General features: G+C 33.3%; 3 protein-coding genes across 3 annotated transcripts in view; all 3 read left to right on the top strand.

Moving 5' to 3' along the window:
* Positions 1-1,893: 1,893 nt before the first annotated feature.
* LOC126778432 (uncharacterized) lies at positions 1,894-7,586 on the top strand. The gene is made up of 2 exons (XM_050501952.1): positions 1,894-1,950; positions 4,256-7,586. Exons 1-2 carry the CDS (start codon positions 1,894-1,896, stop codon positions 7,250-7,252), a joined length of 3,054 nt encoding a protein of 1,017 aa, XP_050357909.1. The 3' UTR covers positions 7,253-7,586.
* A 1,073-nt stretch (positions 7,587-8,659) lies between these two features.
* On the top strand, positions 8,660-11,436 carry LOC126778465 (uncharacterized). Its single transcript, XM_050502038.1, has 2 exons — positions 8,660-8,780; positions 9,297-11,436. The coding sequence occupies exons 1-2, from the start codon at positions 8,721-8,723 to the stop codon at positions 11,382-11,384; spliced, it is 2,148 nt and encodes a 715-aa protein (XP_050357995.1). The 5' UTR covers positions 8,660-8,720; the 3' UTR covers positions 11,385-11,436.
* Positions 11,437-12,133: 697 nt separating this feature from the next.
* The window catches only part of LOC126778464 (probable ATP-dependent RNA helicase DHX35), a 60,325-nt gene continuing 53,161 nt past the window's right edge, over positions 12,134-19,297 (top strand). The window contains exons 1-2 of the mRNA XM_050502035.1: positions 12,134-12,331; positions 13,239-13,504. Of these exons, the coding sequence (XP_050357992.1) occupies positions 12,298-12,331; positions 13,239-13,504 (300 nt within the window). The 5' untranslated portion in view covers positions 12,134-12,297. The remainder of the gene's footprint in view (positions 12,332-13,238; positions 13,505-19,297) is intronic.

Here is a 19,297-nt window from a genome sequence, read left to right as displayed (position 1 = left end):
AATAACACAATTGAACATTAAAAAAATAAAAATGGCGCCAATAATTAATTAATTACTTTACGTTTCTGTCAAAAAAACAAAATGGCGGTTCGAGTTTTTTTTAACAACGCTATTGGAGGGATCTAGGTATCCTAACTATAATATCATATTGTAAATTTAATTTTATTCACTGACTATAACAGCTTTAGTTTGAGAATAAATAAGAACGTATAAAAAAATACAATGATACCACTTTAAGTATAGAATTTGAGTACCTATCGTTAGTCCAACGTCTACCATACAATACTGCACTATTTATTTACGCATGGTGTACACAATTATATTTTCTGCCTCGCTGACCTAGTGGCTAGCTTATAAAGATACAGATCTCGAAGTTGTTCAAATAAAATATCAATGAGTTTTTCTGTGAAGAAATTCGTAGTAAAAGTTCAATGTCGTTACACTCGTGCCTCGGAAAGCATGTAAAGCCGTAAGGCCTGCGCCTGAAACCTACCCTACCCGTGGGTCTAGTGCGAGATTTTTTAAGTATTAACTTCGATTTATTATACGGAATGAAAGACAGCGCCATCTAGTGATAATAACTGAATTCCATAGAAATCGCAGTCAACGTCAACGCTATTGATACACTGATGCTACCAATAGGTAAATGGGCACGTGTATTAAAACTGGCTCACTCACCCTTCCAATTAGAACAACAATACCAAGTATTGTTGTTTGACAAAAGAATATGTAATGTAGTTGTAAAAAAATTACATGCATAGCAAATTTAGTTACAAAGAAAGCTAACAAGCTATCAAGTCTACAACGCAGGTGTGTTAGCTTTCGGCTAAATCATTCAAAAAGGTGAATTGCGAACTGTAATATCCCTAATCGTTATATACATATTGCTGACATACTACTATTGACTGACGTTAATTATAAATATGACAATTGGCATATATGGGTATATAATCGATACATTTTTTCCAATAAGTGAGTCATTCTGGTAATTAATCGAATTTCCATTCAGCATCGAACCTGGTTTCCGCCCGCCGGCCCGAACTAGGAACAAGACTGTAATTATTTGCCGCCAGAACAGTTATATAAGAAAAATAAGTCAGTGCAAACTTACGATAATTATAATATTATTGGATACTTTTAAATAAACATTAGTGCTAGTGGTTTCAGTTTTTTTTTTAATAACTTAAGTAGGCTAACAAAACGCATAAAAATGTCTCCGAATATAAAGTTGTAATCTGGTTATCACGCAAGCAGAAGGTTCGTAAAAACGTAATCGTTACACAATCATTTTGTCATGAATTTATTTTCTCTTGATATGATCAATGTATTTTATTATCTTTGTGCTCTTGTATAAAAACAACATACGTTAGGTATTACACCTTTCAATATTGATGTGTACACAACGTCATGGCATCCAATTTTTTAAAATTACAGATTTATAATTATAAATAATGAGACGTTTGTTTCAATGCTTAACCGAAAAACAACCCGTTTCGAAAAAGGTTTTACTATATAATATTATAAATTATTATAGCAAGTAGCAGCGCAGTTTGACCACAATTTATTTACGTGACAAACGTGAATTTTATTTACTTCTTAACTATAAATTATATTATAATTTGATAAAATAGACCATTCAAAGTACATTATTATAGTACTGTAATCATAAATGAATACATGAAAATTTATTGAATTGAATTTGATCGGTTCAAATAATATAAATTGAATTTAAATTTACAAAATTACTTTTCTAAGCAAATATTCAATATTATAAATATATTTTTTACCGTGAAGCTATAATTACGCGCATTTAATGTTCCCATTTATAAATTATTTACACTACAGTTTGATATATATATAACAAGCAGATTCTGAATATATTGCTCCCTTAAAATGAAGTCTTTGTTATTATATGTCGCGATTAAGATAATTTCAGTGACTTCAAATTACGTAAGTGATTTATTCTATCATATTTTTTATAGTTTTTTTAAATACTTATTAACTAACACCTTAATTTAATTTACAATTACCTGAGGAGTGTAAATGTAAGGAGAAATATCTTAGTTTATAAAAAGTGTTCCTCAATATGTATTAAATTTAGATAGCACTGCAGATTGGGTGGAATTTGACAAAACGCGTGTCTACTCGGTACAGTAAAACAGAATTAGAGAAAGAGAAATTATTCTTGTTGAGGGCATACCTCCAGGATCGGATGGTCCATTGGGAGGGAGGCGATGGGCGACTTGTCCGGCGTCGAATAGGCTGCGGCGTTCCACAGGGGTCGGTTCTCGGCCCAATCCTGTAGAACGTCGGCTTTGACTGGCTCCTGCGGGCACCCGTCCTTCCCGGGATGTGGGTGCTGTGCTACGCGGACGACACCCTCATCACGGTAACGGGACATACCTTTCAGGAAACGGCCCGCCTGGCCGAGGTCGGAGCGTCGCTCACGGTAAATCGGATCAGGATGCTGGGCTTGAGGGTCTCTGTAACAAAAACGGAGGCCCTCCTATTCCACGGTCCACGTCGGGGACCCCGCGAGGGGCGTCTATCACCGTCCAGGGGACGGTAATTAAGGTGCAGGCCCATATGAGGTATCTGGGCCTGATTCTGGATGGAAGATGGAGCTTCGGGCAGCATTTTGTCCAACTCAGCCCGAAGCTCATCAACGCCGCTGCCATCTTGGGCCGCCTTCTGCCCAACGTAGGAGGGCCGGAAACACCTTGCCGGCGTTTATACGCTTGTGAGGTGCGTTCCATGGTGCTGTACTGTGCATCCATCTGGGTGGACGCTCTCACCGCTCGTGACAAGGCTCTTCTTCGGAGACCACAGAGTCATAGCGGTAAGAGCGATACGTGGTTACCGAACAGTGTCATGGACGGCAGTGACACTTCTCGCGAGCGAACTCCAGGCAGAGGTGCTTGCCGAAGTGTATCGGTTCCGGGTGGAAGCGAGGTCGAGCGGCGACTGTCCAGTATTGGCGGAGGTGGAGCGAGTCAGGGCTCTAGCCCAGCGTGCCTTGATTCGCAGGTGGGAGTAGGACCTGGGGTCCCCCTCGGCAGGCCTGGCGACAGTGGAGGCGGTCCATCCCCACTTGAGTCGCTGGGTGGAACGGAGTCACGGCACACTCACATTCAGGCTGACGCAGGAAATTACTGGGCACGGTTGCTGCGGTAGGTATCTGCACCGGATAGTGAGGCTGGAGGTCGTTCCCTCCTGCCACGAGTGCAGCACGCCTTCGGACACGGCGCGTCACACCCTGATTGAGTGTGCTGAATAAGGGCCTCAGCGCCATTCCCTGGCGGCCATTGTAGGCCTCCGCCTACAATGACCTTTCGCTGCCGAGCGTGATAAACGCCATGATCGGTAGCGAGAGGTGCTGTAAGGTGATGGTCTCTTTCTGCGAAAACGTCATGTCGCAAAAGGAGGCCGCGGAGCGGAAACATGAGGACAGTGCTTTCGCTGACCCGCTTCGCCGAAGAAGATCGGGGAGAAGACGTCGGAGCTATGCACACCTTCTCCTCCCGCTGTACGTGTCGCCGGGGCTAGAGGGTCTCTGTATTCCGATAACCCCTTAGAATTTGAAGGCCTACAAAGGCGGACCTACTGTCGGGACGTCACGGTAGTATGCACAAGCGATCCCGTGGTGTCTCCCGAAAAGATGGTGTGAGGCTGGTTTTTTAGTGAGTATTCCGGCGCCTTCAGCGTCGGCGAGCCCCACATACCCCCCCAATTCATGTGAGGGAAACGCGTAAATGAGTTTTTCCAGCCATAACAAAAAAAAATTATTCTGTATCATCAAAATTGTATATCACGACATAAATTTTAACACTACGCTGCCAGCTTACAGGATTATTATTTCATATATTTCTGTGGAGTATCATCGGGTAAAGACCCATATAAATTAAATTAGTAAATAGTACTATACTTTCATTTCAATATCATTGATTAATATCTATAATATTTGTCAGTACACCACACGTAGCTTACGCAGTAGTTAGGTCTACACCGGATATCTCTGTCATAATACGTGTATAGTAAATTGTTACAGATAAATAAGCCTAAAAACTATAGTGATGAAGTGCCCCCAGATATATTAGTGCCAAGTCTGGGGGCGAGACGAGACAATGAAAGCGCAGGGCACTACCAATCATTCCTCGAAGCGTTTCGTCGTAATTTTGTACCCTTATAGATTCGGCCTGGACTGTGACTGATGACTGTGTGTGTACAACTAAAGCTATTTTTTTTTTTGTTTTAGAATCACGCTGATCCTTCAAATGACCAGACTGATGAAACGAGCAATTTCAAAGAATTACACAAAAACATAGATTATAAAAATTATCGTTATTTCGATGAAACAAATATACCGATAGAAAAATACATTTTAAATAATAATAATTTTCAACCAAACAATGGAGGTACAAGAGTAATTAGATATTCTATTAAAAAAATACCTTTGGGCGAGGAAAATATCGTTACAAATTATAATAATGAAGCAGAATTTAAAAAATATGTATTAAATGATCCCAATGAAGTACACATTGATGGTTATAATGGAGAACAAAATAAAATTAAAACTACTTATTTTTGGCCAGATAGTCAATCTGTAAGGGACAATAAACAAGTTATACCACTATCACTAGACCAAGAACGAAATATTGATATTTCTAAAATGCAAACCTTATCTGAAAAGGACATAATTAATAGACCACCTCTAGCAAAACATTGGGGGGCGAATGAAGACATGAGGAATCTTTTTAAGCTTGCAGAAATTCGTAAAGTGCACGAACAAGAACCAACTCTCTATACTGAAAATGATTTAGTCAGTGATTTGAAAACGGGCCCGGATCGATCTCAGGAAAACAGAAATATATCAGCAATATCATATTTAGTAAATCTAAATGGACAGAATCGAAACAGTTCAAAAATATATGGAGACTACAGAACAGCCACTCAACGTCTGCGGAAATCTTATCCCTGGTATAAGGTGTTGCTTGAATCAAAAGCAAATCAACAACGTTTAAAAGGGAACCATGAAGATGTTAATATATTACAACGAGAAGTATCACATGAACAACCAAAAGGCTATATAACCCCATATGAAATGGCAAAATTGTATGAATCTATGTCAAAAATGAAAAATGGCCCAGAATATAAAATAGACTTACAAAAAGATGAAAAGAACGAACTTCTATCAAACCTCAATACAAAGCGCGATAAAGTTTCAGACACCCTCAGTTCGCAAAAGGTTCAATCGAATTTACAACTTAGTAATCAACCTTTAGCAAAAGAGTTTATATCACAAGAAAAAGAAAAATTACATAAAGTCCAACTACAAGTAAAAACTGATCCAGAATCAAATTTACAACTCGAAAAACAAAATGAAATTCTATCACATGACAATCAAGATATTAAAAAAGTATATGAAACTGACTCTAACTCTTTCCTCCAGTCAAATGATGTCTTAAAATCTAATAACAAATCAGTTCAATATTACCATAAAACTCCATTAGAGCATCACGACGAGGATGAGCATGAGCACATACTGAACAAAAATTTTTATAAACAATATTTAAAAATTTATTTGAACCAAGTGTTTTCAAAAGTGTCAGTTACAATAGGACACATACAAAAGTTGCTAAATCTAGACATGCCTAATATAATTTATAAGACTTTGCGAGAATATGCACACTTGTCTTTGTCAATGTTTGACGTATTAGCAGAAATCGACGAATACTACGGTTTAATAAATCACCGCTCACATCGAGATTTTCTCACAACGTTTAGAAGAAAAATAATTGAAGACTACAAACATGACAATGGCAACAAATATACGGAAAACTTAGTTAATTTGATAAAAAAATACGAGTCTGTGGACATTGAAGTGAAAAGACACCCAAAACATGTATTCGATGTCAACACTGATGAAACTGATATCCAAAGTCAACCCTCAACGAAAACAGAATCTAACGAGCAACTAAAAGAACAGAATGTGATAATATCGAATGACAATAGTAAACCCAATGAATTGAATAATAAAACTCCATTAGAGCATCGCGATGACGATGAGCAAAAGTTGAATAGAATAGCTTATAAAAAATATCTAAAAATCTACTTGAACCAAGTGTTTTCAAAAGTATCGCTGAAAATAGATTTCATACAAAAACTGTTAAGCTACGACGGTCTTAATTCTTACGAGATATTGAAAGAGTATGCACAACTGTCTACAAGAATGTTTAACGCGTTAGAAAAAATGGACACGTACTATAGTTTAATAAATCGCCGATCTACACAAGACTTTCTTGCAACATTGAGAACTAATATAATCGAAGACGACCAACCCAACATTGGCCACATAACTGCAGAAAATATTATCTATTTAACGAAAAAATACAACTCCCAGATATCAAAAGAAGAAAAGGACCTAGGATTTGTAACATACTTACAACACGAAAATACAAATTCTCTATTAAACGTTACTACAGACGATTCAAAACGCGATGAAGTTGAACCTGATTTTGAACTCGGCAACCAACCTCAAGCAAGTGAGAGCATGCCATACGTAGTAGAAAAATTAGATACATTCAAACAGGAAGTGAAAAAGGACCACAAATCTGACGTGCAACTTAATGATCAGACTGAACTTCTGCCACTAGATACTACAGATATTAAAAAAATATATGGCTCTGATGATAGACCCCAGTCAAATGGAAATTTTATATTAAAATCTTTTGATGAAAAATGGAACCACGTACCAAACTATAACAAATCAACTGAATTTAATGATAAAATAATTTATTTCCATAAGCTATATCATAAAATGTATTTGAACAAGGAGCTCTTAAATATAAAAAGGAGAATAGAATTGATGCAAATGCTGTTGACCCTTGACGAGCTAAATTTATATGATCTATTGAAAGAATATACACAAATCCCAACAACAGTGGTAGACTTATTAACTGAAATCGCTGAATACCATCGTTTAAAAAATCACATTATACTTCAAGATTTAATCTCAATTATAAGGTCAAATATGATCGAAGACTATAGCCTTGATAGCGACGACATAAATACGAATAATATGCTTAAGTATTTACAAAAAGACATATTTCCATATAACTTACTCAAACATAACTTTGAAAAAAAATTATTTAATTCAAATTGCAATAAAGAAGATGCTGCGGATCTTATTATGAGATTTGAATTGGATTTAGCAAATAAACTGAGTAGTATAGGTTGTTCGAGAAATTTTTAAACGCGATGCAATACGAGATTACAAACAATAGAAAATCAGTGTAAATTGATTGCTTTATCAGTTTATTATTTAAATAATATACCTAATAAATCAGCAATTAGAAGGCGGAAAAATTTTACTTATAAGAATCATTTTATTTTAAATCAATAAAATATTTAAAAGTAAAATCTATTTATTCAATCCTAATGATTTTAAGATAACAGATTAATTTAGCATCCAAACAATTAAAATCACCTAGGTACTTCCCTGATTAGCTCTATAAATTAAGTATTTGATGAAAAGCCAATTTTCATTTACTATACTGAGTGTGTAGTAAATGAAAATTGAGTATTACGCAGATAAATCTATTGATACTAAATATTTTAAAAGTAATTTATCTATAGCAACAATATAACAAATATTTACCCTTTAATTGAAATGCTGTGATTTATGTACAAATATTAATTGTGTAAAATGAGATTTTAAGCAAGATTAAAAAAAAAATTGGACTGTGCTTTTATGTTTTTTTGGAGTACCAAGATACGCTATCCTGTTAATGAATATAAGTTTTGTTACTGATATAGCCAAGGAGACTGCACAATAATATTCTAGATGACGATATAGTACCAGGGTTCTGAATTAAGTATATTTCATGTATGACATGTAAGTAACAGCCCGTGAAAGTCCCACTGCTAGGCTAAGACCTCCTCCTCCATTTTAAGAAGGTTGCATATGATTTTCATGAATTTTAACTTATGTATTATGAAGGAATGGTAATCAAATTTGTTTTAGTATAGCACACGTCTAAAATAATCCCTTCGGTAAAAATTAATAATATGAGCTTGACTCATGTTTTCCAATTTAAATACCTTGGACATATATTAACCACCAGTCTCAAGGATGCTAATGACATTGAAAGGGAGAGGAAAGCATTGTCAATAAAAGCTAACATGATTGTCAGAAGATTTGCGCGTGAGTCAAGGGCTGTTAAAAAAAACATTATTCCGCGCTTACTGTACCTCTTTTTATACATGTAGTTTTTGGGCTAATTATACATTAAAATCATATAACGCTCTTCGTGTCCAGTACATTATCGCCTTTAAATAGCTGATGGGGTTGCCTCGCTTCTGTTTTTACGCATTAATGCGAAAAAAGTGTGCATCCTTGGTACATAGGGTGCGGGTCAGCTCCAACAAAATTCTAATCATGGTTTCTAACAGACTAGACTGTATATTTATAAACCGCTGTTGTAAAGTTTCAGCTGGACCAGTAAATTGTATAAGTAGTAGATAGTGTTTATTTTATTTTATTTCTTTGTAATGTTTATGATAATATGAATCTTGTTACTTGAATAAATAAATTATTATTATTATTATTTAACACTCCCTATGATATAATTAAACTTTTCATCGATTTCACACTTCGTAATTTAACAACGTTGACTAAATTGCTTCAAATTCGCACATTTTCTGCAGCGATAAGTGGAAGCATGTTGCTCGCTTTAATATTGTGTTGTTACCTTACGTCTCTTAAGGCATTGGAAAATGAGGTAAATATATGTATATAAATAATTATTATCGATTAATACAATTTTAATTACTGGATAGATACCACACGAAAGATATTCATCTATCTTGATATATATTATGATGCTTTTATAAGTCAGCATAAGACGTTGAGAGTACAATTATACCATTAAAGCTCCGATAATGTCTTTACAATGCCACCAAATGCCACTAATCTCATGGAGTTGATAATAATTAAAATTAGTGTTATTTCTACCACTACATATTATACATTAGTATAGATATAGTGGGAATCTTGCAACTATAAACGCTGGGGGTAGTTAAGCAAGTGTACCCAGAGATGATCAATCTAATTTTATTCTTATGACTTACGTATGACATTACTTTGTTTTCAACACCAAACACAAAACGAGTTAGGCTAAATGGTTATATTGGTGTACTAAAATAAATTGTAGCCCACTTTAATGAAACTAATTTGTATCCCTCATCATGTATGATAATTTAGTTAGTTAGTTACATTAAATGTTCATCACTTACAGCCAAACCAAAAGTCAAATTTGGAAGAACAACGGTCATCAGATTGTCCAAATACAGCTATCCTACTTAAGGCTATTTATATACTGACGAACTTAATACCACAAGACACCACTATGTTGGAGCCTGAAAAACTTAACTATGGACTATCGACTGTGATGAGGTTTCTAGAAAAGGAACCTTCAAAAGATAAATTTAAATTAAATAATAACTTAAACAATCTTGAATCTCAATTAGATAAAATAATAGCAAGAAGCAATGAACGTGTTTTGCGAGATAAAAATGCAGGTAATTCGAAGGAAAAATTTCCATCGCAATATGAAACTCCAATGACATATAAATGCGAGTATATTTTGGGCACTTTAATTTATTTTATAAAAAACGCTTACATGCATGTTGCCAATTATTGCAGATTAACTGGAAAGTGTAGCGCCTATGACTCGGCTCCTTTGAGCTTAAACTTTTCTGATAACATTTTATCGCATAATACCATGTCACAAAATCAAAAACCACTACACGATTTTAAATATTTAACAAATTATGAAACTCCCTTAACGAAAGCTGACAAAGAAAACAATGCCATGCCTCAAGTAAGCCAAGAAATGAAACAGGATTACGATATAATGAGCATTCTTCAAAATTACAAACCTATTTCAGATATTAAACAAGCGAAAGACGTACTGAACTATTATCCTGTAGAAAATCTAGAAAATAGGAAACAAAAATCATATAATGAAATTTTAAAGCCTTTTGTATATGGTGACAAAGAGAATTATGCTCTAAATGGTATTTCTCCGCAACAATTACCAAGCAGACCAAACGATTTTAATAATATTTCATTCAAAGACATTTTTTCAGCAATAAACAATCTTAATACAAATACAAATCAAAAAGAAACAAACATGTTAGCAGATGCAGTGCTCTCCGCTAACAATATACCTATACAAAGCTATCCTACTGTTATAGGCAATAAAAATCCTCTACAAGACTATACATCAAGCTATTTTCAACAAGGCATCGAACAAAACTCACAATATTTAACAAATCACAACAAGGAACCTGAACTTATAAAACAAATACCACAACAATATGTTGGTATTCCTAATAATCAAAACTTCTCTCCTTATCCATACCCATATCCATATCAGAGTTATAAGGAATCGCCAAATCAAAATACACAACTCTTGGGGCTTAACCAAAAACCTCAATATAAACTGACAATTCCTAACTCGTTGACGTCACAATATAATAAATATGTCATCCCTAACGCCATTAATACGATTATTGCTGATAATACCAAACAAGAAAATTATGGCACTCAATTACCTGCTTCGTCTCAGCCGCTTAGTGTATCTAATTTAGTTAAATTGAATTCTGTACCTAAGAATTATGGAAATGTTGAATTAACATTCATGCTTAAACGATCGCAGCCAGTTTACGAACCATTATTTTATGTCAAATATAAAATGCCTTACAATGAATTCCTTTATAATATTCAGAATCTTCTAATACAAAAACCTTACTTGAGAAGTAAACCTAATCAACTATACCAGGAACTACTAAGTGGTTCAAATGTAATAAAAACATCAGAAAATTTAAAAGATCTGAATGATGAAGAACTCGTAAAACTTACTTCTACTAATGGTACACTCATTACAGCTAAATTACTAGAAGATCGCGATAACGTTGATAACGAAAAATTAAAAGCAATTCAAGATTTAAATGCTAATTTGTCTGTTGCGAATTTTCTAAATTTAAACATGAGTAACAACCAAACCTTAGAGCCAATCCAAAAACTTCTTAAAGCAACAATGACTGCTACAGGTTATGATAATTCTTTCAAAAGTTACTCTGATGCCGAACGTTCTGGAATAATGAACGGTTACATTAATTCTGATTATAATACTCCAATTGTATATCAACCAAGTCCTAATGATTATAATCCATACAGTAAAATTTTAGGTCCTGCTTATTCAACATTATATGGAATACCTTTTACGGGATACAATACACAATCTAATAATATTGTAGAAAAATTGTCAGCAGTAAATTCACAGAGTCAATTTAATTCATATCCACAACTAGCAGGATGATAATATTATTTTATTGTATTTGTATCATTATTAAATTATATTTAAATTCTTAGTTTTTTTTTTTCTTCAAGTTCATTATATTTCAGTAGGTTAGATCAACTATCATAATCGGTAACAATATTTTTCTAGTACTGGTTTATTTTTATTTTAAATTAGAGAAAAGAAGATCGTCTTCTTTTATAGGTTATTTTTTTATTGAAATTAAGGTAGTTTCTTATTTAATAATTTATATTCATTGATTTAAAAAACTACAATACTCTATATTTATGGTGTTGATGTTATCTTAAAGACATTATTCCCAAACATTAATAATTCAGATAAATTAAGCATAAAATATCACATGAACAAAAAAACACGCGGGGCCTACGACATATTATGTATCAGCAGAGTAGGTATAGGTGGATAGATCGATCGATTATGATGTTTTTAGTACATAATATAATTATTTACATTCTTTTAATAAAAATGAGGTGTTTTTATAGTGATTAGTGCATTTGCTGATTTTGAAGGGGTTAATTTTTTTTTCTAAGTCCATACTCTTAAATAATAAAACTGGCTAAATTTATCTGGCTTAAATAAAAATAAATAGACGAAATTCGTCACATTTTCTACGATTTTGAATGATTCTACTCGAAAATTATTGAAGTCGTCAAATCTAAAGTGTATTATTTTATTACGTAGCAGGTAATACTGTTTATTTATTTAAGAAGGTTGCTTTGACTGAGCTGTCACAAACTAAACGTCAAAGTACTGTTTTACCTCGGCGTTTCGAAAGTTGTGTTTACAAACTAGTGCTGTTATTTTTTAAGGTTTTGAAACGTGATATTGAAGTATTAATAATTTAATCAAATGAATTTAAAAAATACGATATAATTGTGTTAGTAAAGACGTAGCTTCTAAAGCTTTGAAAAAAATGCTTTCACAAAAACCAGTGTTTTTAAAACCGGGTAAGTAAACTAATTCTTTTTCTTACACAAATATGAAATAAAATTGCATTGTCTCACTTATTTTATAATGAGACAAGATAAATTTGAAATATTTAAAATAGCTTAAGGCTTACTTTTTCTCAACATTATTAACCTCTCAACTAAATTATTTAATTATATTAAATAATAAAATTATTGATAGATTTCTGTATATTATTTTTTTAATTGAAGATTTAGTAGTATAATACAGAAGTAAAAACCTAAAATAAAAAAAAAGGTTTTTATGTAATTAAAATAAAAATGTTTGCATAATTTTCATAACATAGCATTACTTAGTATTGTTGTACGCCGATTTGTAGAATGGGTGAGCCAGAGTAAACAGGTACAAGGGACATAACATCTTGGTCCCCAAGGTTGGTGGTGCATTGGCAATGTAAAGATTGGTTAATGATTCTTACAGCACCGATGTCTATTGGCGGTGGTGACCATCGGGTTATTTTGTTATATTATATTTATAGTTTTGTTGAAACAATATCATAAATATACCTACAGTCTATTCAAATTAGAAATAAGTAAAAATATGTGAATTTGCTAATAGCTATGCTTTCTAATTCTACATATTTACATATACCTACTTTAATTTTGCTGCTACTATTCTAGAGCTCCTAGGAACTTTCAAAACATTTTTTTTCATGAATGTAATGTTCGAGTGTTTTATTTATATTTACTTTTCCTATGGCTGGAATAGGCTATACAAACTCAAATGATGCACACTCAAGAAAAAATCTCTTAGGAAGACAAACTTTTATAAAAATAAAATATAAATGATAAAATAAATAACTTTACTTGTGAATTTTAAAAATAGTTTTAGTAGACCTAGACTTAATTATAAATCAACGCAAATATTAATGCTATTAATTTTTTCCAGGGAATGACACGCTGTACCCGATAAAGAATAAAGACGGTGTTATAGAAACATTGGTCAATGCCAATGTAGACTCGGCATTATCAATTGACAGTGATGCAAAGACTAATTTTGTTTATAATAGATACCATCATCTCCCTTTAGAAGCTCAAAGGAAGAAGTTACCGGTGTTCCAATATAGAAATCATATTTTGTATCTTTTAGAGAAGTACCAAACTTTGGTTCTTATTGGAGAAACAGGCTGCGGGAAATCAACTCAAGTGCCGCAGGTTAGTTTCTTATTTGTTTTATTTTATTAGGTTATTACTTTCATTATAATATAATACAAAACAATATTATTATTAAAATGTATATTACATATAGTGATACACACATAAATAAGGAGAAATAAATGAAGAATAAAACGACAGTCCGTGAATCTCCCACTTTCGGTCAAAATAGTAGCCGGTACTCATTTGAACTCTTTATGTAACAGTATTTAATATTATAACATTAAATAAATCTTGTATACATATATGACAATAATATTTTTATTTAAAAGGAAATTTTTATATAAAAAAGTAACGTTTTTTAATATTTTTAATAGCTTTGCTCATCTAATAATTAATTATTCGACGAGCAAAGCTCTGTCGCTTAGGTACTTAAACATTTAAGTACCTGAGCGTTTACATAAAGCTATTATTGTTTATAAATGTAGATTCTACCGAGACGAATCAACTCAGTTACGCTTTGAAGCGTTTGATTGTTGACTTACCTGATCTTATTCATCGACATGGTCTAGGATGTATCACGCTTGCCTAAAAGAAACCTGTTCACTCTGGATTTGAAGACACGAACGTTGTACCTATCAGGAATTACGGAATCGGGCAAAGCATTCCACAGTTTCGCAGTGCGAATGATGAATGTGGATTCAAAGCGTTTCGTACGTAGGCGGGGTATTTCCACTGCGTACCTATGGCGCTTTGATCGCCTGGCCGTTCGATAGTAAAAGGGGTCGGAAGGAATTAGTTCATGTAATTCCTGCGCACTTCTCCGAAAGTTTTGCAGAATCCTAAGCATATAGATTTTAATTAAGATGTTTTTTCATTGGTTAATTATTATAAAAACGAACAGCATATAATAATATAAATCTACGCAGTTGTTCATAGATGCAAAAATTTAATCCTAGGTTAAAGTAAAATCCAATATATCAATTATAATTTGATTTAATATACATGTATATCTAAATATCATAACATGTTTTAAAGTATAGCAAAGTGATAAAAGCGCGTGATCGCATAATATGCGCAGGCGCAGGATATTAAAATAGCGACAATTTAATTAGCGACAAAGTGATAAAAATAAAATGATATAAATAAAATTTCTTATATATATATATTATTTATTTAGAATTGCTTATTTAATATTATTACTGGTGGTAGAGCTTTGTGCAAGCTCGTCTGGGTAGGTACCACCCACTCATCAGATATTCTACTCTAAAACAGCAGTACTTGGTATTGTTGTGTTCCGGTTTGAAGGGTGAGTGAGCCAGTGTAATTACAGGCACAAAGGACATAACGTCTTAGTTCCCAAGCTTGATGGCGCATTGGTGATGTAAGCGATGGTTAACATTTCTTACAATTTCAATGTATATGGGCGTTGGTGACCACTTACCTATGACGTCTTCTTATTCTTTAAAAAAATAATAATAATAATACTAGATCTAAATCATACTAGAATAGTGAAAACTATCTGGCACTCATGAACGTAGGCTTACGACAGAAATTAAATGCCATTTCTCCAATAACAAGACCAAGCTAAATAGTTTTTATTTTATATAATCCTAACTTATATTATAAATACGATAGTGAGTTTGCTTATTTGTTTTTACGCTTTCATCCTTATAAAATTTTGTATAAACATTGTTAGTGTCAGGCTCGGGCTTAGAGATCCAAGGACCCTAGGCCCTTTGACATTTTAGGCCCTCCATTCTGAAGCGGTTAGAGTAAAATTATATTATTTTTAGCTGGGTGAGGCTCTTGGCTGGCTGGGTCCCTAGGTCATTGCCCTGTAGGTTAAGGCATAAATATGGAGCTGGTGTTATAGAACGGGACATAAGGAATCTAACACTTGCCACCTTTACATGTGTGCGAAGAATAACAAAACATTAAAAAAATATCATACTAATATTATAAATGCGAAAGTCTCTGTTCCTCTGTTACGCTTTCGGCTAAACTACTGAAATGAATTTGATGAAATTTTCTATGAAGCAACTTGAACCACAAGGATGGTTGAATCATGTAGAGGGCAGCACGGCTGAAGCCGTGGGCGACTTCTTGTATGTTATATATCTATATATGCCTAATTAATTATAAAGTGCAAACTCTTAAATATAGAAGAGAAGCTGCTGACTTTCTTTTTTTATACAAATTATTGCACGGATATATTGATGCACCTGATCTACTTGCTAAAATTAGTTTCTACATTCCGCGTCAAGGTAGCCGTTTACAAAATCGTAAAATATTTAGCCTACCTGATGTCAAATCAAATCTTGGTCAACATTCGCCAATTTACCGTATTTGCTCGCTTGCGAATTGTAGTCGTCAACACCTAGATGTCTTTAGTGAATCTGTTGGTTCTCTTAAGAATAAACTTAAAACAAAATCACATTAGTTTATGTAATAATTAAATAATTAACTAGTTAGTAATTGCACAAGTACTGTTCTTGTTAAATATGTTTTTTTAAAGCATGCTAGGTTTACATCCAGAAGACTGCAACTTATTAACACTCTGTTTAGCGTAGATTTTATTTTGTATGCACTAGTTGTAAGTCAGTTTTGTAAACTTAAATAAAAAAAAAAAAAAAAAAAAAAAAAAAATGTATAATAGCTTAGAATGCAAATCTCAATTAACGGAACGAAACCTTACAATAATAAAACGAAATCTCGAAAAATGCCATCGAATTGCTGTTGCTATGCTCTAGACCTCGACAGCATAGACACGAGCCTAGTTTGATAGCTAATCTTAGTATTACGTCCATAAATCTACTTGGCCTTGAAAGATAATTATACTTTGTTAGCATTGTTTAATTATTTATATGTTAAAATTTATTAAAATTATTTGTTTTTATAATTAAATAGGTTAATTACATTTTGAATGCGTAATTGAACAAAATGGTTTCAGTGTTTAAGATCGATGATAGTATTTTATAAACATCTTTTATTCATGGTTATTGAATCAAATATACGATTTAAATTCCTATTAATATTCCGAAGCAATTAGAGTGAAATTATATTATTTTTGGCTGGGTCGGGACCCTCGGTATCCTGTAGGCCTGGTCATGAATCCTAAGCTGTTTTTAGTTACATTTTAGACAAGCTAATCGCCCAGACTTCGCACGTGTAGGTAGGAGAGGAAATGTTTGTTTTGAGAAAATTTTGTATAGGATTTGCTTAAAATCCGTTCTTAGTGAGAGTCTACGTCGGCGAAGGAGAAACTGTGTCACATTTCAAGTCAATCGTTGGAATAGTTTAGGAGATCTCGTGATGAGTGTTATTTCGCTCATATATATGTAAAGGAATAATTGTAATAATTCTTTAATGTTTGCTAAGTTTTCCTTTGTGTTCATTTTCTTCCTTAAGTGTTCATTTAAGTTTCGGTAATAGTTTATCTGTGCTAATTAAAAAGAATAGAAATAACGTTAAAAATGATTTGTGAACAAAGAATTGTGAAGGAAAGGGCATGTTTTTTTTATAGAATAGGAAGGCGGACGAGTATATGGGCCACCTGATGGTAAGTGGTCACCAACGCCCTTAGATATTAGCATTGTAAGATATGTCAACCATCGCTTACATAGCCAATGCGCCACCAACCTTGGAAACTAAAATTTTATGTCCCTTGTGCCTGTAATTACACTGGCTCACTCACCCTTCAAACCGGAACACAACAATATCAAGTACAGCTGTTTTGCGGTAGAATATCTGATGAGTGGGTGGTACCTACCCAGACGAGCTTGCACAAAGCCCTACCACTAGTGAATGTGAAATAATAAACTTTTAATGTCGTTTCTACGTTATCAGAGCAAACTTAAGTTTATTTATTTGTAATTTATATATATATTGTCACTCCTGGAAAAGAGAGCCACAGAAAACCAGTGTTGAGGTTCGAGTAATATCCTCAACAACGAGCTGTGTTGTACCCATTTTGTTGTGTCACATTTCTTCGCAATCAGGTACTTTTATTATTATCATTTTCTTGTTTAATTTTTTTTCTTTATATTTATCAATGAATTTTTTTTTATTTCACATTATGTTATCTATTTTTTTAACTTATCTGGATTTTTTACCCTTTAACCCTAAATTTTTAACCTTATTAGTTATTTTCCGACGCTCAATAGTTATCTTGTCGTTTCGAATACGCCGAACTACTATACGAAATGGGTTTTTAAGATTTCATGAAATAAAACTATTCATTTTTTTGCATTTATTTGGTTTACATATATGTTCATCATCATCATACTCAGCCCCCATTAATCCACTGCTGGACATAGGCCTCCTCACAAACGCGCCAATTCTCCCGGTCCTGTGCTAATCGCATTCATTGAGCACCCGCCATTTTCCTAAAATCGTCTGACCATCGGGCGTGTGGTCTGCCCACTGGCCTTTTCGCTTCTCTACATATATGTTACTTTAAATTTATAAATACAATACAATTTAATTTTGACGAGCCGGTTGGCGTGGTTGGTGGATGCTTGCCTTTCACGCCGAAGGTTGTGGGTTCGATTCCCACCCAGGACAGATATTTGTGTGCATGCACATGTCTTTTTGTCCTGAGTCTGGGTGTAATTATCTATATAAGTAGGTATTTACAAAAGATAAATAGTATATGTAGTATATCAGTTGTCTGGTTTCCATAGTACAAGCTCTGCTTAGTTTGGGATCAGATGGCCGTGTGTGAATAATGTTCCACGATAATTTTATTATTATTATTTAATTATTATTTTTTATTATTTTATTTTGTGTTGTTTCGTATATTTTATTTTTTATAATAAATCCTAGATAAAGTTACGAAATTTTCAGTTGAAATGTTTTATTGTATTTTTTTCTTATCTCGGCTTGTCTAGTCTTGTTAAGCGCAAATTATTCAGCTAAATTCACGGATGCGGATTGATAGCAAAGGCACGTAAGAGATTAATCGGATTCAAAGTTTCAAGTTTTTATTGATTATATGAAATGAGTATTTTTGTTTTATAAATTTTAATAGATGTTATATAAGTTAATATTTAAATGGAATTATTAAAAAGGTTATATACGCTATTAAAATAAGACTTTTTTCGCTGCTTTTAATTTACTTTATTTAAAAGTTTTATTGACTATTACAATATGTAGTTGGAACAAAAAGCGTATTATGTATTAATTCAGAATATAGGGTTTTGTAGCTATCTTTTTTCCAAATTTCATCCAATTCCGTATTCACGTGGTTAAGTAACAAACATCAAAACATACGTTTTTATTTATTATTTATTAAAAAAACTAATTTCCCGCGGATTCGACCGCGTATGAATTTAAGTATTAAGTATCCTGTGTCAAATTCTGTACTTCGGACAACATGTCTGCAAAATTTCGTGATGACCAATTTAACAAATTAACTTTAGCATATATAATATTATTTAGTACATTCTATTAAAGGAGATTTTAGATAACGCGTTGAATTGAAGGTGTAATCGAAATGACGCTTTAGTGGTTATCTCTCAGAGTAACCTTGCTAATTCTTATCGAAAATTTTCCTAATCAAGTCAACTGTTCAGGGCATACCTATTATGTAGTGCAAAAATGCGTAAAAACAAAGCGGACTAACAGCTTTTTGTGATTTTTGAGGCAATAGAGTTTAAACACTGGCCGCTACACCGAGTTTCGATTTTTTTTAAATGCGTAGGCAAACAAGTGTGCCACATATGCCTAAGACATTGGCACTGGAAGAAATATTAACCATCCATTACAAATTAATTCGCCACTAACATTGGCAACTAAGTTGTGTTTTTTCCCTTGTTTTTAATTACAGATAATTACACTGGCTCACTCACC

Source organism: Nymphalis io, chromosome 26, assembly GCF_905147045.1.
Source record: "Nymphalis io chromosome 26, ilAglIoxx1.1, whole genome shotgun sequence".
Classification (NCBI taxonomy): domain Eukaryota; kingdom Metazoa; phylum Arthropoda; class Insecta; order Lepidoptera; family Nymphalidae; genus Nymphalis; species Nymphalis io.
This window is presented reverse-complemented; position numbering and strand designations above follow the sequence as displayed.